Source organism: Poeciliopsis prolifica, unplaced genomic scaffold (genome assembly GCF_027474105.1).
Source record: "Poeciliopsis prolifica strain line A6 unplaced genomic scaffold, Auburn_PproV2 SCAFFOLD013, whole genome shotgun sequence".
Classification (NCBI taxonomy): domain Eukaryota; kingdom Metazoa; phylum Chordata; class Actinopteri; order Cyprinodontiformes; family Poeciliidae; genus Poeciliopsis; species Poeciliopsis prolifica.
Window position 1 is genome coordinate 2,827,454 of NW_026562388.1, and position 26,626 is coordinate 2,854,079.

The 26,626-nt window shown below is 38.2% G+C and overlaps 1 protein-coding gene across 4 annotated transcripts in view; it reads right to left on the reverse strand.

The window, feature by feature from the left end:
- Nucleotides 1-26,626, reverse strand: part of fndc3ba (fibronectin type III domain containing 3Ba) — a 104,176-nt gene that overhangs the window by 8,405 nt on the left and 69,145 nt on the right. For all 4 annotated transcript variants that reach the window (XM_055038116.1, XM_055038113.1, XM_055038115.1 and 1 more), the window contains 19 exons: nucleotides 23,785-23,843; nucleotides 22,684-22,835; nucleotides 22,524-22,583; nucleotides 22,297-22,435; nucleotides 20,809-20,862; nucleotides 20,446-20,570; nucleotides 20,025-20,199; nucleotides 19,565-19,651; nucleotides 18,323-18,458; nucleotides 17,480-17,551; nucleotides 16,666-16,784; nucleotides 16,336-16,441; nucleotides 14,951-15,123; nucleotides 13,464-13,577; nucleotides 12,618-12,767; nucleotides 10,805-11,085; nucleotides 7,233-7,451; nucleotides 1,478-1,644; nucleotides 449-576 (listed from right to left, as the gene is read on the reverse strand). In XM_055038116.1, coding sequence (XP_054894091.1) covers nucleotides 449-576; nucleotides 1,478-1,644; nucleotides 7,233-7,451; nucleotides 10,805-11,085; nucleotides 12,618-12,767; nucleotides 13,464-13,577; nucleotides 14,951-15,123; nucleotides 16,336-16,441; nucleotides 16,666-16,784; nucleotides 17,480-17,551; nucleotides 18,323-18,458; nucleotides 19,565-19,651; nucleotides 20,025-20,199; nucleotides 20,446-20,570; nucleotides 20,809-20,862; nucleotides 22,297-22,435; nucleotides 22,524-22,583; nucleotides 22,684-22,835; nucleotides 23,785-23,843 — 2,516 coding nt within the window. The remainder of the gene's footprint in view (nucleotides 1-448; nucleotides 577-1,477; nucleotides 1,645-7,232; nucleotides 7,452-10,804; nucleotides 11,086-12,617; nucleotides 12,768-13,463; nucleotides 13,578-14,950; nucleotides 15,124-16,335; nucleotides 16,442-16,665; nucleotides 16,785-17,479; nucleotides 17,552-18,322; nucleotides 18,459-19,564; nucleotides 19,652-20,024; nucleotides 20,200-20,445; nucleotides 20,571-20,808; nucleotides 20,863-22,296; nucleotides 22,436-22,523; nucleotides 22,584-22,683; nucleotides 22,836-23,784; nucleotides 23,844-26,626) is intronic.

A 26,626-nucleotide genomic window follows, 5' to 3' on the forward strand; every position in this document is an offset into this window, starting at 1 on the left:
TAATGTCTGTTTCTCTGCTCATCTTTACAGCTGTCACATTTCAACGTGAACTGAAAATCTTTTTCAGCTGCTTCTGTGCCACAAGTCATTGAAATTCTTGCAATATCTCTTAGTAAATACCATCACTCAGGGGAAGTGAGTGAACATAAAAGTGTCAGCATTTTCTTCATAATTTTCTTTCTCTTCCATATGTAAATTTCTATCCAGGTGTATGTGTTTTGCAATTTTGCAGCTGAATGTGTCCTTTCCCATCCGAGGAAGACTAAATTAAAAATCACCGCCAAAGATTAGAAACATTTTCCCTACCCAATTCCGAAGCAATAAGAAAAAAAAAAAAAAATCAAGCAATTAAAGAGAAGCTCTGGACCAGAGAGAGAGAGTGGCTCCCAGATCCACCCTTTAAGCTGACTTTGTTGCATGCATGTCTTTATGTGGGAAAGAGACAAACCTGTTTGTATTCAGACTCACGCCCCACCAGCATCTGGAGGACATAGTTCATAGAGTCGCCTCTCATTGGTGGAACAGTCTCCCATGTCACCTCGCACACGTTCCCCTCTAGCTGGTGAATCCTGGGGGCTGCCGGAATGGAAAATTGAAGGGTTTTTAGAAAATTAGAAACATGCCAGTTAAAGTTCTCACTCTGCAAAAATGTTTAAAAAAACAAATAATAAAATTACAATAACTAAATTGAATTAAAACGGCCTCGAGTTCTCTTAATGCAAACCTCAAAACACAAAAAGTAATTTTTCTCTCTGGAAAAAAGTACAATTTAACACACTGCAGTGAAAACTGGTAATGTCTAGTGCTTTGTGAAAAACAGCACAAAGTTTTGTACACTTTTGTGATCACAAGATTACCATTATATTACCCATGCCACCTCCAATTCTTAAGAATTGCTTGATGGATATAAATTTACATGCAGATCAAGTCCATGGCTGACATGTCTGAACATGCATGCTTTGATTGCGTTTTGAAAATATAACACAAGAACTAAATCAAATTATTCCAATCATCAAATAATTGGAATAATTGTTGTTACTATGTTTTTTTTAAATAACAAAACCAACCAATAAACACATTAAAAAAGCTTTAAATAAGCAGTAATAATCTACACAAGTGCACATTGATCATAATCAATGTTAAAGTTATTGTATCAATGTTTTATTCTGAATGTTCTGAGTACTTTTATCCACTTTAAGCAATTAAAATTGCTGAGGGGAGTGATAGTTCATCAGTGCGTGAGATAATATCATGTCATCATTGCATGGAAAAGTTGTGATGCTCATGAGGTGATTTTTTTCTTTTCTTTTGAAATCTCCAAAACAAATCAGTGGCAGCCTCGCTTAGTTGGAAATCAAATCAACAAGATCAGATAGATGAACTGTAACGTTCTCAACGATTGGTATTTTTCATTTGATCCTGAAACAGAAGGCATGTTATGCAGCTTCTTTTGATTGGAAGGTTTAGAGAAGCTTACCTTTGATTGCTGGGGGTAGAGACTTGGTGGTGCAGAAAGTATATGTGTCAGAGAAAGGACCCTCCCCGGCGTCACTGAAGGCCTGTATTCTGAAGCTGTAGCTGCTGGACTCAATCAGTCGTTGGACTTTGTAGGTGTGGCTGGGACCGTGGTAGATTGTCACAAACCTGGGAAAACATGCAGAGGAGTAATGACAATGAGTTGCCAGACTAAGAAAATGAAACACATTTCCTAAACAATTCTTAAGCTAAAGGGAGAAGACAGTCAGCTTTACACGACTCTTCTTAACAGCTACTTTAGATAAGCACAGGTATGCCATGTTCTACCTAAACAATTATGCTCTCTATCTAAACCAGCATTTTATTTAGATTTCTGACCAAAGAAAAGAAGAAAAGAAGTTGTAGTTGCTAACGGTCTCTAGAGCCATTCAATGTTTTTTTCAATCCCTGAGAATTGTACATCTCTACAAATCTCCATCGTAAGACATTGTAGCTTATCTTAAGCCACCATCTTGGTTTAAAAAAACCCACAACTTTACATATAGGCCTTCCAAACCAAGAATAGAAGGAAGAAACATTCCAGGCTGCCGAGCAGAACAGACTGAAGGAATGTAGGAGAGAATCAGCACATTTGCACGTCAAGAAAAAAAGAGGATATAATCTGGAAAGGAGATATTTATCGATGCAATCAGTTTTTCCAGGAAAAGGTGAGAAAGACAGTGATGGACAAGGAAGACGAGTGACTTGTGGACAAAGAAGATGGGCTACACGAGGGCAGTGTGAATAAGATGTGAGGGTGAGAGAGGAATGATGAAGGAAGAAGATTCAAGAGGCAACGAGAAGCTGAATGAAAAGAAGAAACAGAAGCAAGAGAAAAAGAGAAACAGTATGAGATGGGTTCTTTATTAGCTATACTACAGAGAGCTGGAGTACAACTTTCTCAGGCTGATATGCAGTGTTATTAGTTATTGCACACAAAGCTGAAATGGTTCCCTAACCCAAAAACTTACCCAATACAACCAGACTGGGGTTTTAGTTGGAAATATAGACGCATAAAGAAAATAGATGCATCATCTGATCTTTCAGGAGCTGTGACCTATTTTTGTGTTACAGCCTAATTCGGTCAATTTACCAGCACACAGTTAATGTAGCTAACAGCAACCTTGATGCAGAGCCAAAGTGCGGTCATAGCAACATCTGTTTTGTTCTGCAACTTTTCTGGCTGTAATGTGTTTAGTTTTCACATTTTGTTTTCTCAAAATTAATCTATAACTCACAAGTATGTTATTGTCAGTGCCCTATACCGCAAAAATATACAATAAAATTAAATTGTCCTGTCGTTCTTTTTATATATTTATATATCACAGCTTAGTGAGCCGATGTGCCTCAGCAGTGCTTGCAGACATTATTTTCTTCTGAATCCATAAATTGTATTTGGATTCTGATCTTAAATATTGACAGTAAACAATGCCAGGTGGTGTTTATAAATCATTTTCTAAATGTAAAAATCTCATTTTCCAGTTCATGAATTTAGATGGTGATATAATTACTTTTTGTAGGGATACAAATCAGGCAGCTATTGTTGCATATTGAGCAGCATAATGACTTGATTCTCAGTTAACTGGAAAAACAAAAAGGTTTCATGTATAAACTCAAATAAAACTGGCTTTAGAATAAACTGTGGTTAAGCAGTAAAACTGCTTTGGTGGAAAAAATCCTCAGTGAAGTTTATCAACAAAAATACAAGTCTCTCACTTGTGGGTGTGCAAGCAGCTTTTTTTATTTACTTTAAATAATCCACCTGTCACCCAGGGGTTGGCCATTAGAAAAAAGTGTGATGCATTTGCAGTTCAGATCTAATATGCGCTGCCAAACCTCCATCTCTATAAGCAAACCACATCCTGTGTATTCTCAGTCGGTCAGTCACCAGCTGGACAAACAGCTTCCCTACATCATCAAAGGTTGTCTTTGTCTCCATTAAGAAAAAAAAAAAATTAGGGTCAACAACAAACCTAGTTTTTATAAAGCAAAACGGTCCACTACAGGCGTTATCAATATTTGAGGTAGATTTTGTGATTAAGTTACGGTTAAATCCAGCCAAAACAAACACTGATTACATAAAAAAAAAAAAAACTGTAAATTTGCAACAAAGTAGGTGATTGGCGAGAAACAGTTAAACTTCTAAAAGGCTTGAAGGAAGACGGAGGCGTAAAACCTTTAGATAAATAATGGCAATAGATAAAAACATGGACGGTTCAAACACAGACCCAGCTGAAGCAGTGTTTTGTCCACCTGCATTCTTCTTAAGAATCCTTTGTGTTGGATGGTTTAATCCTCCTCTGAACTGTACAATAACCCATTACCGTCTCATCCTTTCAACTCGTCATGTTCCTGACAGAAGGCCTTTGGGGGTAACGCAGATATGGAAAATGTAAACAGAGAAAAAAGCTCTTATGGAGAGAAAACACAACAGAATTGCAAAAATGAGGGAACATGCAGTAATGGAAGGAATTAACTGGACACTGGGAGGAAATATAAAAGTGCACAAAAATAAAAAATAAAAACAAGAAAAAGAATTGGAAAGTCAACTGGAAGGAGGAGAAAAGTAAAGAGAGAAGTAAATATTGTGAATATGACAAAACTTGTCTCGTCTAATACAGTCAAAGAAAAATAAACATGCCTGGATGCACAAGGGAAAAATATGCTGAGAGACAGATAGAAAAACAGATTCTCATGTCTCTGGAGGCTCTCATATTGTAAGCATCCAAACAGATAAAATGAGATTCATAAGTAGGAATTAGATCAGAGGACGATCAGAGAAATAGCTAAAGACATTATAGAGGACAGCCAAAGTCAAAATGATTAATGGAAAATCCCAAATTATATTTGGAGAAACTCTGGCTGGATATTCAAGATATTTGTTTGCAAAGCACTGCATTTTGAAGCCTTCACAGCCTTCTTGTTTTGGCACTTGGCCACAATGAGAATCTTGCATCTGGTTGCCTTATTGATATTAAAAGAATAAAACAATCGTGACAGTTTATTGTGACGCAACGTGATGATTGGGGAGCAAAGAAGGATGTGAAAGAGCTAACTTTATCAGAAAACTCCAAATTCAAAATTTTGTACTAAATATCTCATGTCATTCACGCAAAATTATAGGTTTTATAGGCTGATAAATAATTTTAAAACTTTAAATACCATTAAAAAAAGAAGAATTTCACTCGTTTCTAGACAGGCTGGTATTTCATCTATATTCGCTGGGCAACAGAAACACATTTTTTTCTCGCTTTATGTTTTTGCCGAACAATGTAAGAGTATCAAAAAACAATGAATTACTTACTAATATTAAACAGATTCTGGATATGCTGACCAAAAGACAAAAGAAAGGGGATTTTGTTGATTACAATAACATATTATCACATGGAGTATTTGGCACTAGTTTGAGTAAAAACTATTTTGCTTCAAAAGGAACCTATAGTGATTATATATTTAAATACATCAAAAGTGCAAAAGAAATCAATACAGATTTTCCTCATATAGATAGCACTTGTATCTTGTATCAGAATGACTGAGTTAGATTAACTTCTGATTATATGTATATAATCTAGCCTTCTGGGTTATTAATATCTACGAGGAAGAGCAATCATTTAATTGTCCAATAGTACTTTTTGTACTATTGGTTTTTGCAGAGGGGAAAATATTTTTTCTGACTAGACTGAAAATTTAGAAACTTTGAATTCCTTCCCATTTCAGTAAAGCACTCCTCAGATTCCATTCACAGAGATAGATTGGTACCCAGCCCATGGACACAATAGTTCTGAAATACATGGAGGACACAGCGTAAGATGTTTATTGTGTCCCCTGCTGTTGTTGTTTGTTTTTTGTTTTTCATTTTACGTCTTGATAATAAAAGCAAACATCCATCCATTTATTATTCACAGGGTGAACATGCAAACTCCGTGCAGAAAGACCCTGCACGGAGAATCGAACCCAGGACCTTCTTGCTGCAAGGCAACAAACAGTCTTACCAACTGCGCCCTAAAAACAAACATGAATGTAATATTTTTGCTTTGGCCCTGAGCATGTTCTGATAATGTTTTGAATTTATCAAAACATTATCGTTAGGTTTAATGAAATATTCTTTGGAATTGCAACATTTTGCGCCGTTATGGTCATTCCTTTCTTAGACACTAGTGTACAAATAAATTTCAAATTATAACATAATAAGAAGTTAATTTAATTCAGTCATTCTGATCCAAATGCAAAGCTGGATTCATTACAAGAAAAGTGAAATATTTAAAGTGTTCATTTGTGTTAATTGTTGTAAACATGGCTTGCAGCTAAAGAAAACCCATAATTTAGTTTCCCGAAAATCCTAATATTTTGTAGAAATGGAAAAAACTAAATGCTACAGAGCACATGATTAAAGGCTATTATCACTTCTCGCATAGACAACCACATAGAAAAACACAAAACCTTGTTGTTGAAAGAGTTGGCTGTTCACATACAACTTTTAGTGGAAAGTTTTGTGAAAGGAAGAATTGTGGTAGAAAAAAAACATATGCTGCAAAACTTATGCCAGAAAAGGTTCAGAATACATCACTATGTATTCCAAAGTAATTTTAATATTGATATATGCCCACATAACCTATTTTAGACATCTTAGAAAACGTTGGGGCAGTACTGAACCCTAGACTTAAGCATAATTTAGTATAAATAACTCAATAAAAGTGCAATTTTTCTGATAAGCCTTGTGTTTTTCTTGCAATAGCAAATCACTTATGTCGGTAAATGTTGTGGTGTGCTAATGATTGAACATATTTAATTGGTACAAATAATTATGCACACAGAGTTCAACACCCTTTTAAACACATAGTCACCAAGATAGTCAGAAAAGGGTAAACAGAACAATCTGGGCAATGGAAGCAGCTTCCATTTAGACGGCAAATGTGACTGTGCATGTTTGTATTGCTTGTTCTGTCATTTATATGCAAAAGTGAGTGTTGTGCAGAGGTGAACAGATCACAGCCAGTTCTATATGCCCCATCTGTTGCCATCTGCGCTTCTGTCCCCTTACAGGGTTGCCAAGATACCTGGGTGCCAACACAATGCCAGCCAGGTAGAGGAGTCTAACACTCTCCCCTCCTGTTCGGTCAGCTAATAATCTCTCTCTTTGTTTTTTCTGTCTCACCAGTGTCTAGCCAGTTGGTTAAATGGAGGGTTGATTATTGGAGGCTGTTTTCCAGCTGGTCACAAATGCCCTCAACATGATTAATCCTCAGTACATGTAGTTAGTGGCCATACACACACGTCGTCGGCCCACACACACTCACACACCTGCACAAGTACCTCAGACTACACGTGTACACTCACGTTCCCTCAGCCTCCTCAACCTGCTGTGATTCTGTCTGCTGTATTGACCAAGGACTTGATTTACTGTGTTGGATAGCTCTGGGGTGAGGAGAAAATGAGTGTGCAGTGTGGCCAAAAAACAAGGAAAACATCAATTTATCTGAAGTCGCTTGTCATGAATGATATATAAATGCCGTAAAAAAGAAAAATGCAAGTAATTCACGAAGCACAAGAAAAGCGAATAACAGAACGTAAAGAACAACCAGATTCCCACATCCTTCAACTGATGAATTTACCAAATGTATTTATGGATTTAGATGACCGGAAAAAGTTATCACTTCGAACACAGGTATAAATCTGGGTGTTTATACTGCGTGTGTGTGTGGGTTTATACACTTCACCTGTGGTTCTTGTCTTCCATTTGTAATGTGTAGACCACGTCTTCAGAGAGCAGGGTGCGCGTGTGTCCGGCATTCTCGCCCCACTTGAGCTTCAGGCTCTGAGGGCCTGCGGCGGAGCATTCGAGTGGGGGCGGGCCCGGAGGAAGGGGGCGGGTCCTCGCTACCAGCAATGGACTCAGAGGGCCAAAGCCGATGGCGTTCACTGCTTGAATCTGCAGACTGAAAGGTAATAATGAGTTGGTGAGAGATGTTATCATGTACTGTAAAATCTGTCAATGAAAATTTACTGTTAGGTAATTTATGGGGACTCAATAAAATAAATACAGTATTATTAAATACAGATCTAATGTGAAACATTAAATCAGCATCAATGATTAACAGCTAACTGTTGGCTATTAATCATGTGCTATTTTCATGTGCGCATTATGTTGTTGATCATTGAATGATAGCTTTGCTGTACTGGCTGTTGAAATTTCTGTTAATTGCCTGTGCAGAAAACAGCTGAAACAGAAAGCTTGTATTGCTTTCTGTATTTGTGTTGTTGTATTCAACACAAATCAAGTTTTCGAAGCAAGCGCACAAAGTTTACAGTAGGGTTTGCTTGCATACAATGAACTAGAAATTCATGGAAATGTGTTGCAAATCAAGTTATAAACAAGTCGTATCAAAACAGAGAGCAAAGATGCTAACATTAGCCTAGCATTTCAGCAAACCTGCTCGGCATGAAAACAGCAGGACAAGAACCTAAGTTGTTAGTTAAATTTGTACCATCATGATTACTTAGAAGCTTTATTGCACTGTATAGCTTCTAAGTAACCATGTATATAAACTGTTTTGATAAAATAATTTTTATTGTATTGGCCTCAAATTAATGTCTGAAAATATGTGTAGAAATTATGTGATTTTGTAATGGGGAAAAAATATTCTAATAGGAAATTCTCCAATAATAATAAAAACAACATTAAAATATTAATAGAAACATAAAAATATCTTGAGAATATACACTTACAGCAGCTGCACATGGAATCGTTGGGAAATATATGAACCATCTAACCTATAAGCTCTCAGGAGTATCTGCAGCCCTATTTGTCTAATGGCGAGGTAAATTTTCTGTGAAGAGGTTTTCGTCCATTATCAGCCCCCTATTACAACTTAATGCACTCTCCAACATGAAGCCCAAATGTGCCAACCATTTCTGGCCACTTTTCTTCTATAAATGTCCTCATAAGAAAAAATAAGGGGGGAGTAGAGGGGCAATACATTATGAGTGGAAAAGGACAGATTGCTTTTATTTTTTAGTTTTAATGTTACAGAGAATTTGTGTAATGTAATCATCAGGATTGTTTCTTGAAAAAATAAAAAAACTCTGCCAGGATCTAAGAGCACAGAGACACACGTAATCACAGCTAATTAAAAAGAACCAAGAAATAGATTTTTCTTCTTCCAACTCCTCTGCGGCTCACTTCTAAGAATCTCCTCATTCCTTGTCCTGCGATGTCTTTCCAGCTGATTAGCACCTGTGCTAGAGGCCATATAGGTTCTGACATTTAACCGTTGATTTTTCATAACAGTAACCTTTTCTTGCAGCTAAGTCAAGTTGAAAGAAAAAGGGCAACAATTATTCAGTCACTGGGCTTTTAAGCACAGGGATAAACTGTGATGAGAGGTTGTGAGGAAGAAGAAGAAACAACGAGAGAACACCTAAGACCCGAGGCTTTCATACCTGATGTTTAGAGGCTCAAATCTTTAAGGCAAAGGTATGAAAAAACTAGTAATGACCAGTCTTTTCCAATAAATTTAATAATAGAAGAGCTTTGTTCTGGAAATCTGCACTGTTTGTTTGGCAAAAATAGAAGAGAAAACCCCAAAATATGGTCATAGGAGACCCCTAATGTTGTCAGAGAAAGAGTTGATTGTGGCGCTGCGCAAGGCCGTACAAGTAAAAGATGAAGCACCTACACAATCCGTGTCTGCAACAACAAGAGGTACAATCTGTCGGCCTCCAGAAAACAACTCACAGGTACACTCACCCTCAAATAAACAGATGCGCTGTGTTTTGGCTCAGCGGCAGCCCTTATGTAAGAGATCGGTGGTACATGGGGACAAAAACAACCTCCGAGTGAAAACAGTGGGGTGTGTGATTATCCGGCCTGTTCACTCTTCTCCACCTCATTGCAGATTATTTCTCAGTTTTTTGTTTTGTTGTTGTTTTTTTTATCACAATTCTAAGAACTGCCACCACAATTATATGTGTGTGCCCAAAAACACACAGCTTTCGCATGATGACCAGGCATCAGATCTTACCAAACACTTTGCAACAAGTCGCTTTGACAGATTAAGGTGTGGGGATGTAGAGTTTTCTGATTCTTTAACTATCACAGCTATGTGATAATCTGTCTATTCCTTTGACAGAGGGCTTTGAGGTGTTTACCAGTTTTTGCCTTCCTTTTAAGGAACAAATTACTTTTGTAAGGAAGAGTTGAGTAGTCCTACTTGTCAGTGGTCATAATGTTATGACTGATGCATGTGCACATCAGGTGGGGGATGGGAGGGCATAGAAGGATCACAACATCGGCTGGCAATACAGATGACTAAGTACCTGTTTACTGCTGCTTGGTTACAAGAAGTGTCATATCACAGTTCATGAAAATACCAAACAGGCAACCTTCAGATTCTGTCTATAAATACCTCCTACAGTATCCAGTTAAGCCTAGTAGCAGATGGTTTACAAATCGTTAACCCAAATGCAAAGTAATGTAACAAGTAATGGGCTTCCAAAAAGCTTTATGACATGTCCATGCATCAATCTGGCAGCGCTGCACAATCGCCACATACCAGATCCTGTTATCAGTGTTAGCATGACAAAGAAAAGTTTGTTCTTTAAGTCTCTCGATTGCTATAACTGTTCACACAAGCAAAGGTCACTACTTGATGGCGCAAGAAAGAGATCTGCTTAGTTTGATTTCTAAGAGCTCCCTTCTGATCTTCAAATTAATTTTAGCATATCGACTAATGCATTTTAGATGTATCTATTTGTGTGAAACATCAAGTCCTGTCACCTATCCGAGGTACGAAAGAGTGTGTAATTGTGATAAATGCTTTTATTGCCTGGCCATTTGGGAATGAAAGGTAAATGTTCCAAATAAATATTAACTTAATTTAATTAGAAGACAGATTGAATTCTCCTTTCTGGAGCAACATCACTAGTGAATGACACCAGATATTCATTGGCACAGACAGAACATAGCACAGCGTGTGGTTACATTACTACGTCGTTCCTGCAATATCTGAGAAGCAATGTGGAAATTAAGCGGTAGCAGTAGTGCATTTGTGTGATTTAAATGGCATCATGGAGTTTTTCAAGAATTCCAAAAATAAATAAATAAATAAATCTGTAGTAGCCAAGATTATTTTGGGGTTAATCACACACCAAACATATCTGTACACACCAAAAATAAGGAAAAAGTATAAGACTAAAAACAGTATTTCATGCCAAACTTGACAACTCATGAATGTGCTAATTCTACTTGAGATCAGGCCTCTGCAGCATAAGGTCTGGAGCGAATGGTTACCTGTATTCAGTGTCTGGCTGCAGGCCTGTGATGAGGTGACTCGTCCCCGATTCCACTGTGACGGTTTGGTCGTCTACAGAGATGATGTAGGAGGAGATCTCTGAACCATTGCTATTTGGCTTTTCCCACTTCAGGAGGAGGCAAGTAGACGAGGAGTAGCCCGCCTCGGAGGACGTCGGGAGGTCCATGAGAGTGAGGGTCGAGACCTGGTCGGGATGCGTCGCCGGGGTCCAGAAACTTGCCCTCTCACTGTATGGACCAGCGCCAGCCTGGTTCACTGCCTGAGCAAAACACAGAAGCACAGGAAGATGAGAGAGATGAACACCATCAAGGGAATATCTGTGAGTGAGAGATGACTCTGCTATTGATGAGGAAAGTTGTTAAAGGTGATATTTTAAGAATACTACTATCACTGGTGAATGTCAAAAATGTCTTGAAGAAATGCACAGCTTTAAAGTGAGCCACTGGATGAATTCAGATGATCAAACAGCTTATTTGTAATTACAGAGGTGTCTAACATATATTTATATTCACCTGGATTTTCCTGCAGCAGCTCATTATAGTCCAGCTAACGGTCTCAAACAAGGTTAAGCAAAAATAAATTGGCCAGCTGAAACAGGGCAAAATGTTTTTATTTTGATATATTTTTTTTCTGGTTGAAACTTAAAAGTTCTGAAAGTTTAAACAAAAAAAAAATACACAAAGAAAGACCAACAGAGATAATCTCTGTTCTTGTGCTTTTACCATGTCAATGTGTTATATTGAGATAGTATGTGATAGAAAGAGGTGCATTTTTGAAGTGAACGAAAATTCATGGGTTTTTTTTTTCAATTCTTTAACAACAAACAAACAATCTGCAAACAACAATTAAAAAGCAGACAAGTTTTCAGGAGAAAGATAAGTATTGTAAAGTTAGCAACAATCCACATAAGGGTCAAATGAGACCAAAGCTGGACGTTTTGGTCTTTTTGGGAACTGATGGAAGTGCATGTCACAATTTTGTGACAATTTTGTTTCAAATCAAAATGAAAAAAGAAAGTATTAAACCTTTTGCCATATGGCACATAATGAAGCACTAAGTAGCAATGTGAAAAGCTTGAAAAGACTGAGTTTCTCACCATTACTGAGCTGAAAAACTTTAGACAATTTAAGTGTCAGATAGAAAAAGAAGAGACTTTAAAGGAGTAAGAGGCTACTAATTTTTGCTGACTGTTCCTTTATTGCTCACTTAAAGACAGAACACCATGTTCCATGTAAGATCAACTGAATTTAGAGTCTGCCATGATTCTCTCTTGCATGTTCTCTTGAGAAACTAAAAAGTGGAACAAGTTAGCACAAAGCACATACTGTAATGCACAGAAACTCACTAACATATCACATGAGCACACAGGCAATGATGCTGACTGCCAGCTGACCTTGTGATGTCCCAGTGTTATAAATGAGCCAATAAAGAAGGGAACCATAAAACATGCTGTTATTGGATTCAAAGCTACAGAGGCCTATGTCAGTCCTTGTGTGTGTTTGTACGCTCGTCAGATAAATACACACACACAGAAAGAACCACACTGTGGTTATTTATGCGCCTGATTAAGAATTGCAGCACAAATTGAATCGGCCATCATCTCTTGTCTCCAGTCTCTATTTGTGTTTATGCTTTTGAAGCTCCTTCGGGGTTCTTATGCTGTGCAGGTTTCTGCAATTATGTCCAGCCTCTGCACGGTTCCCTCCTTGATCCCGCGTTTGCCCATGCCTCTTTGTGTTTCTGTTGTGTCCACAGATTTACTATGCAAGTGCAGTTTTCTCTTTCTGTTACCTGTAGCCTGCAGCAGTAATCCGTAGCAGGCGTCAGGTCTGACAGTTCGCACTGCGTGGCCGAGCCACAGTAAATGAGCTCCCAGGGTTCGTCCTCCTTCGCCCACTCCAGTCGATACTCTGAGATGTCCGACCCCGAACCCTCGGGGCTCTGCAGCACAAAGAAACACGCATTCAACTTATGGAACCTCTGGAAACCTGACATTAACCTATTCAGATCTGACGCCTGGTATGAGTGGCGTGATTTTTCAAGTCAAATTAACCTTTCGTTTATAAGCATCAGTGGATGTAAGGGACAAGGCTAGTTATTTCCAATAAAACCAGAGTGTGTTTTCTGAGTCCAGGAAGTACATTTGCATGGGATTCCACTTGGTTGCATACTTGAGCCATCGTTACTTTTATTTAACTTTGTATGTATCGAAGTAGTCAAAATTAATTGTCTGTTGACAGTCCCAATATGTTGGGTTTGCATTTCATCCCTCCTACTCTGTGCTCAGTTAATGCTGCTGACCTACTAATCTGCTCTCTCTCCATCTATTTTGTGTCTTTGACGTGAGACAATGGAAAAACGTCTGATTATGATGGAAGCATTGCTGGGTGATCCTTGTCGCAATTTCATACTTGGCTGCTTCTGATGCATTTGCTGCATTCTTGAGAAAAATCGATAAAAAAAGGGTCTGAAAGTCAAAGGAGAATTCTGCATACTTCACTTTGCCTACTTCACTTTTTATATCTTTTTATGTAAAAGATATAAAAAGAAGATTCCAATTATCTTTAGAAATCTTGAGGAAACCAATCTGGTTGGTTCTTCTTAGCTTATTAAGTTCTGTGGTTGCATTTTCCTCACCTCCCAGTTGAGCGTCGCACAGGTGTTACTTGTGAGCGTGATGAGTGGCGCCCCACACTGACCAGGAGGTCCAGCTGCAGTCGTCACTTCTGTCGGCTCAGAATATGGCCCAAACTAAAAGACACACGGCAACAAAAACATGTATATATATTTTTCAAAATTTATAATCAATTATTGTTTTTATACTTTTTTTCCCCCCATGTTGGATCAAAAGAGTAAAATGTTTGCTTTTTCAAATATCTAAAACGTAAACATTTTTGACATTTACACACTGCCACACTGAACATTTTGGGAACTGATGTAACGCAAGTTCAATCTGGAGAGACTCAGACACAGAAAGAAAGCGATTAGAAAAGTTTATTGATGTGCATAAATTAAGTCTTTGGCGCTCGGGCCTCGGCTAAGGACATCGAGCTGTGATTGTGATAAGCTCAGAGAAGCATTCCCGATGCTGATAGGAATGTCATCCCCCAGGACCCGATACTGGTGGTAGAGGTCGGTGAATGAAGTATGCCTGGAGAGCCAGGACAGTGGAGGTGGAGAAGGGGTGGAGGTGGGTTGAGCGCAGCAGCGAAGCGGAAGACGCCTGGGATGAACGTACTTATCAACTGGGGCGTGGTCGGTGATTGGCCGTGACATGGCTTGGTCCAGCGATAATAGGTCTTCGGGGATTAGCGGGATGTGCCGATTGGATGATGCAGGTGGGGCTAAAGAGTCTTCCAGTTTGAATTTACGCCTAGGCTTCATTTTGACAAAAGACTCACAGTTCACTTCAAGTATGCGAGCAGCATGTACATGCTGGTCTTTTTATCTGTTAATGTGTTTTGATGTACTTGTCCAAAGGCCTGCAACTTGAACTTTCTGCAATAGCTCTTGAGAACTATGGCTAAAACTTATAAAGAATCAACTAATGCATTTTAATACAGAGATGAAAACAAAGGCAGGTTTAGCTGTTTTCCTTTATTCACAAAATGATGATACTAAAAGTACAAGTGTTATTTTGTTATATTTTTCTTGTTTTTAGGTTGAAAAGAAAACTATTTTTTTTCAAAAGGTCATGTAACATGCAACTTTAAACAAGTGTTATTTAGCTGGACAGAAAACAAAAATAGCTTACAAGATTGTAAAGGCTGAAGATAACAGAACAAATTCAACCTTTGAATCAATAGATGATCAATCAGGCCTTATAGTCACCTTGTGGAAGTGATAAGCTTCTAAGAACAACACTGGGCAATCTGTCTAGGAAAGTAGGATGAAATAACATGAAACCCTGCTTCTTTGGCATGTTTTCTTATTATTTTATAAGCTATAATTGATCCAGTGTGCTGAATAAACAAACAAAATGGAGATAAGAAAAAGAGCCATAAAATGCATAAAAATCATGCACATAACTGCCTTGGAGGTCCCTGTTTCATAGAAATGTAATGTGTACTATATTATTACTTTTGTTGCTGCCAACATAAGCGATAAGCAAATGAATTTCTCACCCCGGCCTCGTTGGATGCCCTTAGCCTGAAGCTGTACGTCGCACCAGGAAGCAAACTAGCAACCGTGCACTGCAGCTCCGGGCCGTGGTACACTTCTGCTGGCTTTGCTTCGCCCTCACTCATCTCCAGGCTGTACACACACTCTTCACACACTCCCTCACAGGCAGGGGAATCTAGAATCATATCATAGGACAATTCAGAGACAAAAGAAGCATTTTTAAATATGATCAAATTGAACCAATTTGAAGTAATCCTTGAAGAAATTACATATATTGTGCCTTGCAAGAGTATTTATAATCCCTTATCAAGTTAAAATCACAAACTTTAATGTATTTTATGGGAATTATTATATAATTTTGAAGTGAAATAATAATAGTTTGTATTTAAAAGCTTTAAATACAAACAAAAATTTGAAACATATGACACGGATTTGTATCTAGCCTCCAATACTTAGTATTTATATTCAGTCATTTCTTACACCTTCAGCTACAGTTACAGCTGCAAGACGTTTTGGTGTCAACCAGTTCTGCAAAGTATTGTGGCTAAATTTATCTTCTTTATTTTTTTATTTTTTTTCAAAATAGCCTGAACAGAAATTGTTTGGAAAGATAAAAATCTGTGCCTTCTTTGGACTGACGGGACTTATATTCCGGAGAGATTTATAGTCCGGAAAATATTGTGATTGCTTTGGGTTTTCTTTTTCTTTTTAAGTAAAAGGAACAACTTGTATTTTGAAAAATATTTGTAGACCATGTATCCTTGTCCCTTAACTTAATGGAAATTTGTGGTTGTAATCTGAAAATTTGTGAAGTTCAGGGGACATGAATACTTCTGTAAAGCAACTTACTGTGGCATGTTCAGGATATTAATTATGATTGCATTTAAGATTATGATTGCTTGTATCAGTGTAGCTGAGTGATCAGCAGTTTTTTTCCAGGCGCCATCTGCTTCAGTTTGCTTGCAGAGGGATGAAAGCGGCCAATGATCAGGCCCCAGGGGAATACCCTTCGGCACATTATTTCTGACCTTCAACTCAACCAGTAATTGCAGCAGCATTGCCTGCATCTGAACTGATCAGAGATGTGACCAGCTGTGTCAGACCGGTTAAAGAAAGAACTTCCTCAGCACTCCACGCTGCAAACCTCTTTGGCTGCCAACAGATAACAGCACTAATCTGCAATAATTGGCTGGCATTACCAGAGTTAGCCTGGATATGAGGGGCAGGTTAGGCTTTTAATGGGCAAAATAGGAGCTCGATTAGGCTAAAAAGGGGTTGACTTAGTTCATATTAGAGCTGGCCAGCAGAACACAGAAGGCAATTTCATTGCTTTTTGTGAAAAGCGTAAATAAAGCTAAACGCCGCGTACGTGTCCGTCTGGACTCACCCCACTCTAACTGGACCTCCTTGTGTTTGGCTTTCCCAACGATCCGCGGCGGCTGACAGGGTCCTGGCGGGACACTTGATGTACGGACCGGAACACAAACAGTGCACTGTAAAAGAAAAAAAGAAGAAATTAATGTCCGATTTCACTGCTAAGACAATGATGTGAAAGGATTGCTTGTAAGTATGTTGGCACAATTCTAAAAAAAATGAATAAATAAATAACCAAAGCTCATTTTTAGCCAACGTGGATCTGGGATTTTATGGAGTTAGGCCGCAATTGTGTTTTGAATCTAGTAGTGTGTGTGTGTGTGTTTGTGTGTGTGTGTTTTACCGGGCTGTGTCCTCCCGTGGTGATGCTACATACACGTAGGCGGTAAACGGTTCCCGGTGTCAGCCGCTCACACACACATTCAGTTGCAGGGCCGCTGTACGCCACCTCCCACTGGCTCGCTGCTCAGCATCGAACACACAGCGCAGAACACATAATTACAACACTTGTCACATTCATGCGGAAGATTGCAATTAATCCCCTGCTGTTCAGTACCTGTCTTTGTAGTCAGACCACAGATATTGTCCCAACGTCACATTATCCTGCTTATGCCTACACGACGTTTTCTTTTTTGCGAGTCGGATTTTTAAATTGTTAATGGGAAGTGCATGCTGTGAAATGCCTGTGAATGTAGCACTTTAAAAAAAATAATAAAGTCTTGAAGCACATAACAGCTTTCATGTAAACTGAGATAATTAAATATAATTTTTTCATGTTAATTGGAGGAAGTGGTCGCATGTTTACTGCTCAATTTTCTCCTAAATATTTAATTAATGGATTCTCAACATCTGCTTCTATTTAAAAATCATTTAATCCTTTTTGATGTTAAGAATTTACAGTTTTCATCCAATGTTCTACTTAAATAAAAATAATAGCTTCGTGTTTATAATATTCTATTGATATCCTTGAAGTTCAGACTGACTTATCGTAGAGGATTGCTGAACTCCTGCTGTACAGTCAACACTTTGTTAAACTAACAATATTTGTGGGTTAATTTATTAATTCAATTTATAAAGTGAAAAATTCATACTAATACACAGATTTAGAAAATGATTTAAAAAATAAAACAGCAGTTTGTCGTATGTGTCACACATACCTTCGGAGCATCCTTCAGAAATCTCGAGGAGGTAAGTGAGGGCCTCTGAGCCCCCATTGTCCAAGGGTGGATCTGTAGGAGCAATTAATAAATAGCTTTTAATTATCATGGAATACACTGGATCATAGTACATATTGCATTCAATATAAGACAAAAGTCAAGATGTGTCATGAGAAATATAATTTATCCTCTTTGTTTTGTGAGCCACAAACACATTAGAGATGGGAATGGCTACAAAAACTTACCAAAAGAGTATGAAGACAGAGAAACTTGCACTAAATAGCTGTGTTTGAAGCATATGTCTATTCATCCATATAATGAACAGACATATGCTTTCCTAATATTTTAGATTAGGAAAACCATAAGCAGTTCAAATTTCAAAATATGAAATAATCAAATTCACATTACTAAAATGAGATAAAATCTGAGGGACAACTACACAACCTGGCTCATGCAACCACAAGAAACTACAGCAAACTTGTCAACATAAAGAGTTTCTGGGGAAAAAATGGAAACTTCTGATGTTGAAAAGTGAGATTTTTTGCTGCTTCCATTCACTCACATGTTAGACACAAACATTCCACTGCTGGCAAATGTAAAACCCTACTGCCAGTTATTGCAACAAAACAGGAATGCTGACACACATCTGCTCTTAGGCAGTCATACTGTCTTATTCCTTATACAGAAAATAATAATAATAATAATAATAATAATAAATTATTAATTAGGGTTCATTGTGGCATAAATGTAATTCCTATTGGACTCATGGACTTCATATATATCAATATGCCCATATAACTGTACTAGTACGAGTTTGAATATTTAAAGAGGTTCAACAATTACCCCATGTGACGGTGAAGCCATAAGGTGTCACTCCGGTGACCCTGGGTGTCGACGGAGGGCCGGGCTTGTCTGGATTGGTGGTGCAAACCAACACTTCACTGGGGCTGCTTTTTCCTTCCACGTTTGACGCAATCAGCTGCACAGAGCACAATGGAGAGAACGGAGAGTTAAAACAAGGAGGGAGAAGCCTGGCAACGAGCGATTATACAATGAACATAAGGATGGTGAACAAATAAAGCAAGTCTAGGGGGTAAACGAAGGGAGGAATTTTATCAAAAGGGAAAGCAACTCTTCTGAGAAATAGCTTGCATTACAATCTGCTTCCTTTACCTGCTCTTCTCGGCTTTTATCTCCTTACAGTACTCCCTTGAACCAGCCCTTCCAATTGATAATCAATTTCTTTTATTCCCATACATTCACACAAGATGAAAAATACTGTGGGGATGCGTGCAAACAAGCCCTGAATCGCCTCTTTTACGTGACCATGTGTCATTGTGTCCTCAGACATCAGAAGCCTTATCTACCCGTCTGCATGAAAGCACATTTGGGAGTGTTATTGAAGATGATTGCACCATAAAGGACATACAAACTCACTTACAGAGACGTACCGTTGGTACATTATGTTTCACAGTGCCCCTCATTACGGACAGTTTTCATCAGGGCTTTTAGGGAACCTGATAGAAAGCTGCTCAATTGTCTTGTTTCCCCTTTGTAAACTGCAGGCAATTTCTAGCGACAAAATGCCACACTCTGTTTCAGATTGACAGATGTTGAGTGAACGACAATTGACTGGGTTGATTTTTGTTTGGAACATCTTTTTATTCTAATTGGAAAAATGACAAATTTGATCAGGTAAGGAGGCAGAATTGTTGCATTGCAATACCAGTCAGAAGCTTAAATACAATCATATTTGACATCAATGTTATGTTAATGTAAGACTTTTAATGATACGTTGTTGCTCTGCTTTTGGTGAACTTTGATGATTTCAAAGGATACTTGCAAACAAAGAAGCTGCCTGAAATTTAAAACCTTTGCATATGAAATTTGCAAATTAATTTTCCAATCACTTTACAATAATTTATTACAAGATTTATTATAAGTAGCTGTAACTTGTACCTCAGATTCAGAATCATTGTTCAAAACAGTTAATCTAAAATCACTGTTGGAAAAAAAAAGGTCAACATCTTTTGAAATATAATACTTTAGCAAATACGTAAAGCATTTTAAAGTGTTTTCACTTACCCTGAATTTATACTGTGTACTTCTCTTCAGGCCTTGTACAGTACAGGTCAAGTTTTCTCCAGTGTACTTTGGATAAAAATCTGTTCCCTGTGGGAAAAACACAGAATATTTGTCTGTGCGTGTTTTACATTTTTGTAATATTAGCAAGGGCATACAATAAACGCAACAAATATAAAGTTTGATTGATAAAGTTTGAAAATATAAAAAGATCTTTGAGTGTTGTTAATATTTTTGCTAAAGCTTTTTAAAATCCATAGTTATCTAAAAGAAATCTTGCCTCTTCTCTACCCCAGAGATTTGAGGGGCATGATAGACGTATACAGAAACAGATAAGATTTGGAACAATTTCATACAAAAAGATGAAAACTTAAACAACTTTTTTGTTTGCTAAAAACAGATCGAGGTTTTCATTGTGTCTGTTTTGGTTTTTTTTCCCAATGTTTTTGTTTTTGCCACTCACGGTGTTGTCCTCCTGGATCTCGAGTGTGTATTTGAGCTGCTCCTCGGTGGGACTGCCCTCTGGACGCACCCACTCCAGGTTCACCCAGGAGACCCCCGCCCTGACCAGCCGTGGCGCGAGGGGCAGAGGGGGCTGAGTGCCCGTGGTGTAGAACACCACCTCTGTACTGAAGCCACTGCACACACGTAACAAGAAACACATCTCTGTTTTATTTTTAAATTAAAAAGCTGAAGCAAATTACACCACCAGAAAGAGATAATTCAGATTTCTGAACCCTGAAGTGAAAGAAAATGCAGCCTGCAGGTGCAGATACTTGGTCTTCAATAATACATTGATTGTATATTTTCATGAACATTAATTTGCTTGCCAGCGCATTTGCGGTATAAGGAATATCTGTATATTCAGTAACAGGATGCAGTACCTTGTGCCGATGTCGTTATTTGCAGCCAATCTGAATGTGTAGCCACAGGCTGGCTGCAGCCGTGTCAGCTTACAGTGTCTCTGGTTCCCAAAGTAGCAGTCTCTGAAAACACTGTTCTTCTTTCCCTGCAGAGGACAAAAATGAACACATACAAAATAATTTAAAAAAACTAAAAAACAACAAAAAAATAACTGTGAAGACAAAAACAAAACACAGGACAACACAGAGTATTGATCGAATAATGACTCTCATCCTGATGCTGTAATTCCAAACCCTTCAATACTCTTACAAGAAATGTGCTCTTTATATAAATATATTTATTAATTCTTCTGCTTTTAATGGTGAAAGTAAGGACAGACCAACCTCATCCCACTCGAGCAGGTAGTTTGTGATTTTGGATCCGTTGTCGCCTGGAGGCTGTGGATGACAAAGAGACGAAGACAAGAGAAAAGAGAGATTAAGAGCTTATCCCAGGATGAAAACCCCTGACAATGAGGCTGATAGGATACCTGCCGTGGTTTTGTGATTGACCTTATATCCTGTCTGGGTGATTGATGGCACTGTTTATCAGTGACGAGGGAGAGGGGCATAAAAACTACCTCGGCAGGAGGGGAGGTCAGTGAATACGCAGGTGAAGGCAGATATTAATGATTAATGGCTATGGGGGCTAATAAAATCTAGTTGGAATATAAACAATTAGAAGCAAAAAAAAGTTGCCGTTACTGAAAACAGTTTCTTTTTTTTACAGTGTTGTCAGTCTAGAGAATAAAAGACAGGTTTACTCAGGGTTCCTACACAATTGTTCTCTAAAAATGAAAGAATTGTATAGAACAACATATTTATGGACAAAAGGACATTTATAGATGAAAGTAAGGACATAAGGAATGACATAAACTACCAATTACTACAACAAGAACTGTGACAAACTGCTGTACAGGTAAAATCAGTGAACATTCAAAATAAGGAAAGGACAAAAGAAAAAATATATATAAAATCAATAAAATCGAAATGATAGCAAAATTCTCAAAGCATGTTCAAGGCCAAGGAATAAAAATGCTTTGAGAAGAGTTTTAAAAGTGACCAACTTTTGAAGAAGAGTTGCCCCTAATACGTAACAGCAAATTCTGCAACAATTTGAGGGGCAAGAAGCTAAAAGAAGAGAACAGTAAGAATGGAAGGACTTGAAGAAGAACTGGAAGAAGGATGTATTCCAGAAAAGATAGAAAGGTGGGAGAAAGGAAGGACACAAGGACTGAGAGACAAAAAGAAGAATACAAGGAAGGAAGAAAAAATGAAAGGAGGGAAGGAAATAAGGAGAAGGAAGGAAGACAAGTTTTAAATATCAGAAAAAAGAATAAAGTCTGCAATTACACATTTTCTTCTCCATATCTTTTTTAGGTTTTCTAAAGTTATGCAGACCAGTAAAATATGGTGTCTTGTAAAATGTATATTACTCTGATATATTTTATTTGGGTTTAATGTCAGACCCAAATAAGCCTACATTGTCCATTCCTCTCACTTGATTCTCTACATAAAATCTAACGTAACCAACAAAACTCTTCCGCTGCACAGCGGTCCACATAAACTGACAAGCCGGTCAAGGAAAGAGCTAATCAGGAAAGCAGCCAGGCGGCTGACACAACAGCTGCTGGTCACAATCAATGTGGGAAAAACTGCAAACATGGATGGATTTTTTGGAACCATATTTCATTTTCATGCCATCTCATGTGTGTGGACTTCTTTGTGTTGGTGCAACAAGTAAAATCTGAGGAAGATACATTTGAAATTGTGTTTCTGAAAAAGTGAAAGAGTACACAAGCTCTTATGTTAGCACACGTTATTCTGCTGTACCTTCCACTGTAGACTGAGGCTCGTCTTTGTGCGCTGAGAGACTTTCGGGGGTAACGGGACATCAGGGACGCTGCAGTGTGTGGTAAACGAGCCGGCCTCTGAACACGAGCCTCGAACCGAGTTGTACAATGCTGAAACCCTGAAAACAACCAGTTGCACCAAAGCTTAGGACGACAGTTAACTGTGACATACAGCCGACTATCTTGACGCAAAGCTGGAGTCCTTACCGTACGTGGTAGTCTGTCGCTGGCCTTAGATCTTTCAGATGATATTCCAACTCTTCACCACTGAAATTTTCACAAATAAGAAAAGTTACATCAATACCATAGGCGTGCCGTGTAAGAAACGCATGTCCTGGATCGCTTTAGCATTAGGTTAGTTAGATACCTGTATATAAGGCGATATTTTCCGTCCTTTCCCTTGTCTGAGAGAGAAACCTCGTAGGAGCATGAGACAGGCATCCCGTTGCTGTGCCTGTTCACCAGCCCACCTGGAAGGCCCCAGGACAGCCGAGCAGCCCGCGCCTGGATGTTAGACACCTGCACAAAACAATATCACGTTTGTTAAAAATTCATGCCTTTTTTAGCCTCGGCTTCACTGAAAGTATCTCGCTTTTGAGTCTTTTTCACTCTGAAATAGTTCCTACTTCCGACTGCCTTGTCAGTATAAATAAGCTGTCACAGTTTTTGATGTCCACAAAAAAGAAAAAAATGTCCAATTCAAGTCAGCAACATGTCCCAGAGTGTATGTGTCAATGGTCATATTGTACCCTCGTAAAGCAAAGATTAAATTAAAAAAAAAAGTAAGTATTGTCAAATCGGTATCTGAACTAGAAGTGATTGTGTGGGGCAAATGAACTAAAACTCACAGTCTGAGAACAATGTGCTGCAGGTGGGATCTGAGGTTAAACAGGGTAAACAGCATTTTAATCCCAAATACTTCTCAGTTAACTCCATTACCATTTTCTCTTCATGTCACAGTAGGTCATAAATATATCCATCTAGTTCACAATATCACTGTCATAAACTGACAATGTTAAATGACCCAGTTGCACAGCCTGCTGCTCAAACTCTCAAATGAGAGTAAGCAGTTTGTTTTTTTCCTATCCCAAACTGTGCTTGCACAACATAGGCTCGCTCATCTGAAATTCCCCTGAGGCATCAAAAAACCAGACGCTTCAGTTTTCAGTCTCTTGAGCCGATAAAGCTGCAATAGAAACTCAGTGGGATGGATGGGAAGGTGCTGCCCTCGTGTGGTCATGGTTAGTACAGCTTATATCATCATTTGCTGTGGCAGAAACTGCTAATATTGTCAGTATAACGTTTAGTTTTCATTTGCATTGCAGTGAAGAGATCCACACACTGAAAAGACATTAGTGCTCGTGCTGGTGATGACTGCATCAGACAAGGAGGTGATTGATGAAAGTGGTTGCATGTCTGCTTCCGTGTGCAAAAGAGTGCAGGATTTTAAAGCCGTATTCATGCCAACCTGTGGTTTGTCGATTGTAGACAGCATGTCTTGAACACGTTTCCCCTCTGAATCATGATCTGGGAGACAGAAAGAAGAAAAACAGAGTAATTACCATAAACATGCTGCGCTAAGCACTTCATAAAGTGGAGTCTATGTAACTAAATTGCAACGATATTGCCAAAGGTTTATTAGGAACAACATCTGGCAAACAAAGCCTCTATATTTTTTACATTTCTTATTTGAAAATCATAAATAAAGAACAACAAACATGTTTTCAAGCCAATTCAAACAAAGTTAGTTTGAATTGTAGAAATGATTTTCTAAAAGACACAAGCTGTTGATGCTAAGAGTCTTTCACAAAGGCATTCACAACGCTTAAACTCTTTCCTCACATTACAAATGACAACCACAGACTTCAATATATTTTATATGAGTTTAACATAAATTCATCGAGAGAGGATTTGGAATGGTTTGCAACTCCCAAAATGAAAACATGGTTCCTTACATCCTACTTTTAGAAATTGCTTTCTTCTTAGATTAATGCGGAGCTTGCCCTTTCTGTCGGATTCATTGGACAACCATGCCTTGGTAGATTTTTAATGTTCCAGTTTCATACACTGGAATTTATTTCAGGGTCTGAGAGTAAAGGGGGTTGCAAAAAAATGTTAAAGACGTGTATTGTATTATATTCCTTTTTCTACTTTGTTGTTCAATAACGTAAAATCCCAATACAATGGTTGGGTAGGGGTGTAGGGTAAAACATTTTGAAAAGCACTGTACATCTAAACACTGCTGGACTAAAACTGAAACTACAAACACAATCAGTACTACCCAAAGGAGGTGCCTAAAATAGAGTAAAAACAGACCCAAATTCCTTGGAACGTCTGCACACATGGTGTGGTGATGCAACACGTTGTTTTCCTCAGCATGCTCATATTTCTTTTCTACAAGTTGTGATGTACACAACTCTGGAAAAACACACTAAATTGTCCAAGTTTCCATTGAAAAGCATTAGTCACCAGTTACCGGCCCAGCACACACAAAATGGGGATCAGCAAGAAAAAGAAAGAAAAAATCATCATCATGACTAATATTTTGCAAAGACTAATCTTCTCTGTACATGGAAACATCATTTCAAAGTAATTTCTTCTCACAAACTATTCCCAATCTCTATTACGCACCATTTGAATCAATTCTTCCTACACATGAGAATAATTACACAGCACGTGACGTCTGCACGATTCCTTCAGCTTCAGATTTACATGATTGTAAATACAAAGTCACGTGTAATTATTCTGTTACTGAATTATGTATTTAGATGTAATAACTACGAAAACTTACAAGCAGAGTAATCAAAGGAGTTATTCCCTGAGAAAACATACAGTTTTCCCAAAACAATTCCCTGTCCATCAAATGCAGAGCCTCACTGACCCCTGACACACCTGGGACAGACATTCATCCTGAGTGATCCATTTATGAGAATCTGCAATATGGGCATGGATATCATGATAGTTTAGGTTATTTAATTACAATAAAAATAAAAGGAACAACAAAAATTTTCAAAAATGTATCCCAGCTTCGTTGGCAATACATCAGCGTCTGCATAGAGATAGATTCCTATAAGCACGGATACTGAACAAACTGCTGGACATCATGGACGATAGCAGCCACCTTCTACACGCCGTCATCAGCAGCCAGAGGAGCCTGTTCAGTGACAGACTGCTGCTTCCCAAGTGCCGGACCAATAGATTCAAGAACTCCTTTGTCCCCCACGCCTTCAGACTGTACAACTCCTCACTGGGGGGTGGGAGGTGACACAGGACAGAGGGAAGAAGGAGTAGTGACCCCTTGTACTTTTCTGCAAATATCCATACTTATCAGGCCAAACCATATAGTGCAATCATATCACTAGTCAATCTATCTGCCAAATTCCTATATTTTCTGTGGTGTTGTATTTATATTTTTTATTTATATTTTATTTATATTCTTATTCCTTACTTATTTTTGCTTAATTTAGTGTTTTGGCTACTCACATTTAGTGTGTACCTTTGTATTTAATTTGTATTTGTTATATTCTTTTGTATTTTGCGCACTGTGTGCCACTTTTCTGCCTGTAAGCTGCTGGTAACTTCAATTTCCTGAGGGAGTCTTTCCAAGGAATCAATAAAGTACGAGTCTAGGTCTAAGTCTAAGTCTAAAGAATGACGCACTTTAAAACAAGCAACTCAACTTAATTGAATTCAGTTATAAATTTTAATATGTTGTGTGTTTTGTACCTATAGTTTAAAAAAATGTGTAAGCTGTATAAGTAACAATCCCCATTAAACTGTCAGAATTTGAGTTTGAGAACATTCTCAATCTGAATCCACAATTCTTATCGCCATCATTTTTGCCTATCAATAAAAAGCATGAGAGACTCCTGAGAGACGCGGCAGCACTATTTACAGGGAAGAATGAGTTCAGGATGCATTTTCCTCAAATCAACTTCGGAGTAATTCGACTGTGACTCTTCACCTCGCATTAGTTCGGCATGCTGACTCCAATTAATTCTGGGATTCTGTGAAGGACCGCACACTGACATGACTCGCCACAAGAAACAGTGTCACTTAGGAGCTTTTTTTGGTTAACAAAAAAATTAAATGAATAAATAAATATTTCTGTAAATAGAATGTCTAGCAGCAGTGCTGCTGTCAGCTGTTCTAAAATGACTAAATTATCTGAAAAACCCTAAAGACAGGATCTTTAATTGCATATTTTTCGCAAGCAAGCAAATGATGTTTAAAATCGTATTTAAATCTACCCTGACATTTTTATGCTTTGTACGATCTTTCTTAATCTCTTTCTTCTCTCTCATACCTGT